Source organism: Ziziphus jujuba, chromosome 11 (assembly GCF_031755915.1).
Source record: "Ziziphus jujuba cultivar Dongzao chromosome 11, ASM3175591v1".
Classification (NCBI taxonomy): domain Eukaryota; kingdom Viridiplantae; phylum Streptophyta; class Magnoliopsida; order Rosales; family Rhamnaceae; genus Ziziphus; species Ziziphus jujuba.
The window spans coordinates 19,452,073-19,459,211 of record NC_083389.1 but is presented as its reverse complement, the minus strand read 5'-3'; the positions used below and the strand labels follow the sequence as shown (position 1 = coordinate 19,459,211).

Below are 7,139 nucleotides of genomic sequence, written 5' to 3'. Positions count from 1 at the left end.
ATTAAGACCATGTACAATTTCACATATAATTAAATAATTCAACAATAAATTTGGCATCATAATTTTAAATAACAATTTATTTAAACATTAATCACATACATTTTTCAAATTTCCATATTTAATATAATATTTTATTCAAAAATGGTATTTTTTTAAATGCTCCACCAAAATTCACAAATAAGATACCAATAGAAATATAAGAGGACAAGGAACACATTACTAAACTCCATTAGCTACAATTTTGCCGGTGGTGGCCGAAAAAAGTGGTTCTTTTTACAATTCTAAAATGACTTTTTACAGTTCCATTCTTTATACACTACTACATAAATATAAATATATATATATATATATATATATATGTATATATATATATATATAATTACTTAATACAATATTATTTATTTCTGAAATATCCCTAATTCATACCATCTCAAAATTACATCTCTTATAAATAAAAATTCTTTTTACAATTCTAAAATAACTATATACAGTCTCTCACTAAATTACTCTTCTTTTCTTCTTTCTCATTATGAATTAGGGAATCATTTTTTTTTCTCACTTTTTTAATCACATAAATGGTTATTTATTTGAAAGCAGAAAACCAATAAACAATGGAGGGTAATGCTGATTAGGTGCTTGGCAGTATACTTCTGAACAACTTTGAAACTGTTCAGTCATATACTACTGAACGTTTTAAAATAATTCAATTCTTTATTATTTTCTAAACTTTTTTTTTTGGTACAATGTTTTGTCGTAAACTTTTAAACATCTTTAAGATTCTCAATTTTGTACTTTTGAACTTCTTTAAAGTTGTTGAGTTATATTTATGAATATCCTGAAAGTTGTAATTTATTATTTTGGAATTTTCAGTCATAAATTTCTGTACATATTCAAGATATTTGATTATGAACTTATGAACATATTTGGAATATTTGAATTTGTTCAACCCAGCAATTTCCTAATTTTTTTGTAAAGTATATTTTTGGATGGTTTGGCTATAAACTTTTATTAAACTTTGATATTGTTCAATTGTAAGCTTTTCAAGTTGATCTGTTGTAAACTTTTGTGTAACTGAAAACGTTCGGTTGTAAGTTTCTAAACATATTAAACATCTATATATAATGTACGGTATTTAATATCTGTATATACATACAATGTTCAATAAATAAAAGCTAAACATCTTAATAACATTCGGATGGACGCTTCTGAACAATTAAGAAATGTTCAATTTTAAATTTCCAAATAAAAGACGAATTTTAATATACCAATTCAAATATAAGAGTGTTGTTCCGACTTGGTTGTTGGTAAGTGATAGAAAAAATATCCAAACTAAAGTAATCATCACAAAAAAAAAAAAAAAAAAAAACTAAATACATCTTACTAGTTCATATTTTTGAGCTTCCATAATTTATGAATAATTGTTGTATTTGCAACCTTAATTTTTAGTAGAGTATAAGTTAGATAGATATATGTAACATGTTATTTGAGAGGAAGAATAAGACTGTATAAGGAAATTATTTAAATAGGTTTAGTTAATAAATATCCTTAATAGTAATTTTAAACGGGGATAAAAATATAAATCAATAATGGAACTGTATAAAGTCCAAATGGTAGTGCAACTGGAAATTCCTAGCCAGAAAATGGCTGGGAAGTTTCGGTCAAACTTCAACTTGTCATATCTCCCAAATGGCAGGGAATTGAGTTGAATGAATCTCAAAATTGAGCTCAGAAGGTTCAAAAATTGTGGATAGGAGGGTCAATTTGGCTAAGGGATGGTCGAATCGCCAGAAAACCAGCCTTGCCGTTGTCGACAATGGAGACCCGATCTAGGCCCGTCGGACTACTGCTGGCCGTGGTTTTTCGGGTGCTGGTAGGACTCCCCATGGTCTTTCTCCCTGTCCAGTTCATGTAGACCATAGATGGTCGGAATGAAGCTAAATGGTGTGAACCCAAGAGAGAGGGAGCGAAGATAGAGGAAAAGAGAGAGAGAGAGAGAGGAAGGAAGAAGAAAGAATAAGAGAGTTGTTTTCCCTTGGGGAAGAGAGAAAAAAAAAAGAAAAAGAAAAAGGAAAAGAAAAATAAAGTAAAATAAAATAATAATAATAATTAATAAATATAATAATATAATAGTATAATGATATAATATTATATTCAGGATTACACTTGGCATTTTGTAAATGTGACACGCGGTGCATCGCAACTGGTGACACATGCCACAAATTAGAGACTCCTTTGAGTATTCCACTTTCCGGCAAAATCAGTCTAAGAAAATATTGACAAGCACTTTCATCTTACACATGGACGAACACCAAAATTTATATAAATAAAAAAGTCAACTCCGGACTTGTTGATTAATTTGGATCGCATCTTGTTTTGACTATAACTTTATACTCTTAGCTCTGATTTTGCCATACTATTAGTCTAAAAACTCGTGTTGACGAATACTTTACTATAGTACCTCGATCGACATTAAATTCCACCCACAGTAAAAAATCAACCAAGGAACCCACTTTCAACTCGGTCAACCTTAGTCGAACTTGATCGAATATTCAAACTTGAGGCATTTTCTTAGGTCGGGTTATTACATTCTTAAACTGCAATAAGAGATTCTCTCTACTTCTGGCCAAGATAAGCTAGTTTTGAGCTGATTTAGCATTCCTCTTTTTGCTGGTTTTCATCAATTCGATGCTAAGTACTGCAAATACCAACGCTGATAAGGCTCAATTATTTTGAGCTGAATGTCTAGAAAGTAGATATCTACCTTCTCATAGGGTCGGAAAAAATGAGATTATAAGATCTATGAGACAAATTAAATCGCATCACCCCTGGACTCAATAAAGTCTGAGGCTCACTAGTCCAAACATCTCATGCTGGGCAATAGCAATCATTGCCTCATTAAGTATTTGTGGCCTTAGGCTCGACCATGAGCCTTGGGTTAAAGTATACCTACACAGAAGCATATTAGCAATTTTGCTCTTATTCCTAGGATACCATAAAAAACGAAACATAAGAGAAGGGATTCCATAAATCCTTGACTAAATAAGAACAAGTTTTAAGCAAACCAGTGTAAGGAAGTAAAGGTAGAGTTTGACAAGCTTTGTATAACTGCTTCAGCATCAGATTCCTCACACCCCAATTTCCAACCTTCCTTAGAGGCAAAGAGCATGCCCCAATAAATGGCAACCAACTCTGCAACTTCTCCCTTAAAGTCTCGACTTTGATGACATTCCCCTAAAACTCCTGCACAACAATACCCAAGAAACTGTTTTGGGCCCTCATAGCAGTGTCTGTGTTGATTTTAAGCATTCCTCTTTGGGTTCCCCTCCAACTCAAGATAGGAGATCCCTCTGCCACAGTCTGGGTCCCTTTCGCCTCCAACTCAAGATAGGAGATCCCTCTGCCACAGTCTTGCTCCCTTTCACCTCTTTTCCCGCATGGACTTGAATTCGCTAAACCTATTAGACAAAGCAGGACCTGAGGTCTCAAGGCTAACATAATGGTCTTTTATTTATTTTCTAAAAAAGTATACTACATAAAAAGGTTACTAAACATAAAAACGTTACTAATTCTTTATAAAGTCATGTATTTGCCAACTTCCATATGATAAATTTAAGTGTTCTTTTTTTTTTTTTTTTTTTTGGGGGGGGGGGGGGGGGGGGGGGGGGGAGGAGGGGAGGAGGAGACAAATTTAAGTTTAAAATGATGTAAGTTGTCGTTAAGTATAACTTCTATAATTTGATGTTATTGAGGTAGGCAGAGACCAGAGGGCAATTTAATATGCTTATTTATTTTTGTTTTGGTTAGTTGGTTATTTAATCTTGAAATCAAGTTTATAGAGATTTTAGGTTGAATTTGGTTACTGCACCTTCTACTTCTTCATTACTACGGTTTATTGGGCTCTAGTGTTATAGCCATTGGGCCTCCTTAATAGACATGAAATTGAATTTTATTGTAAGGTATAAAAGCAGATGTATGTGATCGCACATATAAATCTGAATCACAAAATTAGTTAATCAAAATAAAAATATCAATTTTGAATTGCACCATTTTACCTTTCACAATTTCCATGATGAAACTTTTTTTTATACTTAAAATTTGATAAAATTAAGCTAAGGATGGTAGTATTACTAGATTATATATGATTTCTCGACTGACTTTACTTAGAGGCAAATAAATACATTGTTGACAAACAATATGGATTTAGTTATTTCTGCTGCTATGCTATCTTTTTATAAAAATTGACTTAATCACATGAATATTATGCATGCATTAAGGTTTTGCATCGATAAATTTCTTGCTTCAATTTCTTTGACTAGGTGAATTTAAGTTCCAATTCAAGTTTCACAGCGTGAATTATAAGCAGCATTCAAGCAAAAAGGACTCAGCAAAACTCTTCCCAAGTTCTTTTTGATATTATTTTTGTACAAACTACAAAGAAATTATTCGGAGATATTATTTTATAGCTCAAACAAATACAATTTGCATTAAACTGCTTTTCACTATAGATACAACTTGGAAAACAAGAAGTAAGACTACTACAATGAAATATAATTCTTCAGACATCAAAAACAACCGTAAAATTCTATTCAGTTATAAACTATAGTAAAGGAGACCCAACACACTCTTAGCAGCTTTTTCTTAGCCTTCCTCTACCCCTATTTCTCATGTGGATAACACTTTCCTATACCACTTCAGTGTTATAGTTTACACAACAATGGCTATTTCAATGCTTGACATTAGTTTCTGAAACATCCACTGGCAATTTTGACCATGATAACGAGTCCTTATTGCTAAACATCCTTCTCTGCATACCCAAAGATATACCAACCAGCAAACATACAACAGCCACCAAAGGAACCAAAACACCAACATTTCCCCTCGGCCAACTCCTTGAAATAGATCCTGCACAAACCATGCCGTCGAGACTGCCCATCGAATTATTCATCTTCATGATCTCAACTCCATTCAGAATACCAACAATGGCATGTGCCATGCTCATATTTGATGGCCCTACACTTACAGTCAAGACATCTAAACCATCTCCATCGACCACAAAATCTGCATAAAATGGTGAAGCTAACATGTAATTGGAAGCAGCAGACAGGTCCAAATCTTTATATGCCAAATTGCCATTGACATAAACATTGAAGTACAGCAAACCAAGGGAAATGCTAGCAATATCACAAAAGTGCATCCGAACAAGATACTTATATCCTCCAATCACCGGAAACGCCCATGTAATTTTGATTTCGGGGATCGAATCACTGGTGCTCTGGATCACTCTGGCAGTGTTGTATACATTATCAGGACCAACTTCACGGCTTGCACCTCCTTTCCGATACTTAATTCGGCCACCAAAATACAAACTTTTCGATCCGAAACTCGATTCCAAATACTCATTATCAGGGATCCATGTCCTCCACAGAGTATCATTGTATGGTGTCACTTTAGGACCTGCAACATTGACCCTATAAACTACTTCAAGGGCTTGCTCTGCCAACCCATCAAAGTTCTCATTCTTTTCAGAATTCACATATTGGGCAGTAACAGGGACAAGGTCTTTGGGCGCAGAGATTACTTCGATCGCATTAACAAACGCAAATTTGGAATTTCTAATAGGAATAAACCTAACTACAAGCTTTTCACAACTGACCCAGATCAGATACTCATTGACCCTAGGGTTTAATATATTGTCACCGCTAAAATTGGTCAAAACCACATGATCGTTAACCAAAACGTGAAATTGACTATGAAAGGAATCGAATCTCGAGGAATTGAGAGTCTGGAAATGGAGGCGTACCATGTGAGTACCTTTTTCTCTGATTTCGAACTCGTACTTCGAAGGCCTTGTGAAAACCCGAGCTGTGTCGTAGATTGGTGACGCACTCGCAAAAGGGTTCTCATTTCTCAGTGAAATCCCACTTGAGTGGGAAAAGAGTGCGCCAGATGTCGATGAGTCGGCGACGAACCGGCGATTGTCAACGGTAGTGTCGACAGCGGAGCCGCAATCGACGAGGTAGTTGTCGACGGGAGAGAAAACAGAGTAGGAGAAAGCAGAGAGGGAAGAGAGAGACAGTAGCAGAGAGAATACGAGGACGTTTGTGCAGGGAAACTCCATTAGAAAGAGAGTGATTTTCGGAGATTGAAATCGAGGATAGACTGGTTTTGGGGTTTGGGTTAGAGAAGAAAGAAATCCATGTCAAGGTTGACTCGGTGAGTTGAGGGTGATCCACTAAGTTCGAATCTGACAGGTTGGAAATTGCCGTGTTGAACTTTCAGATACAACTACACAGCTGGATTCGCTTTTACGCGCTATCTCGCACATAGAAAAATAATAATAATAAATAATAAAATTATCAGTTAATAGGTGGAATTAGTGTTTTCAGTGGATTAAAATATAATTTAAATATATATTTTATGATTTATTTAATAAAAAATTTAATTTAAATTATTAAAATTTTAAATTTAAATTAAATAAAATTATTTATAATTAATTTGGTTTAAATTGTTTAATCTATTTGAAATTTATTAAGTTATAAATATATAATATAAATTAAAATTGGTGCAGTTAGTATTCGAATCGTACTAATAATTGCATTTTGATTTTAAGATGCGTATTGGTCCAGATACGAAATACATTTAAATTGATATTTTTTTAAAAAAAAATTAATTTTTATTGTGTATAATATATATATATATATAGAATGTATAAAGCAAAATTAATGTTTCTATATATATATATATATTTATTTATTTTCATCATAAAGATTTGCATATTGGTTTTTAAATTGTAATTTTTTATGCATTTTAATTTTTAAATTATTGTTAACTATTTTTTAACAGTTTTAAAATCGACCATGTGTTTGATATAATATGTAAGGAATATATGAGATGTTTGATTTTATATCTTATTGTTTTCTTCTTAGTGCATGATTTAATATTATTACAAATTAAACTAAAATATAGTTTATAAATCAAAATTATTACAAGAAATATATTATATATTTCAAAACTATTAAAAATCAAATTCAAAAATAGTTTAAAAATCAAAATGTACTATAATATGAAGTTAAGGATTAAAGTACCAAGAATAAATATTCAAGGACTAAACTGTAAATATGGTATAGTTTAGGGACTAA

The 7,139-nt window shown here is 32.6% G+C and overlaps 1 protein-coding gene across 1 annotated transcript; it reads right to left on the bottom strand.

The window, feature by feature from the left end:
• Positions 1–4,391: 4,391 nt before the first annotated feature.
• On the bottom strand, positions 4,392–6,296 carry LOC112488923 (probable receptor-like protein kinase At5g24010). Its single transcript, XM_025066587.3, has one exon. It carries the CDS (start codon positions 6,116–6,118, stop codon positions 4,724–4,726), a length of 1,395 nt encoding a protein of 464 aa, XP_024922355.3. The 5' UTR covers positions 6,119–6,296; the 3' UTR covers positions 4,392–4,723.
• Positions 6,297–7,139: the final 843 nt, after the last annotated feature.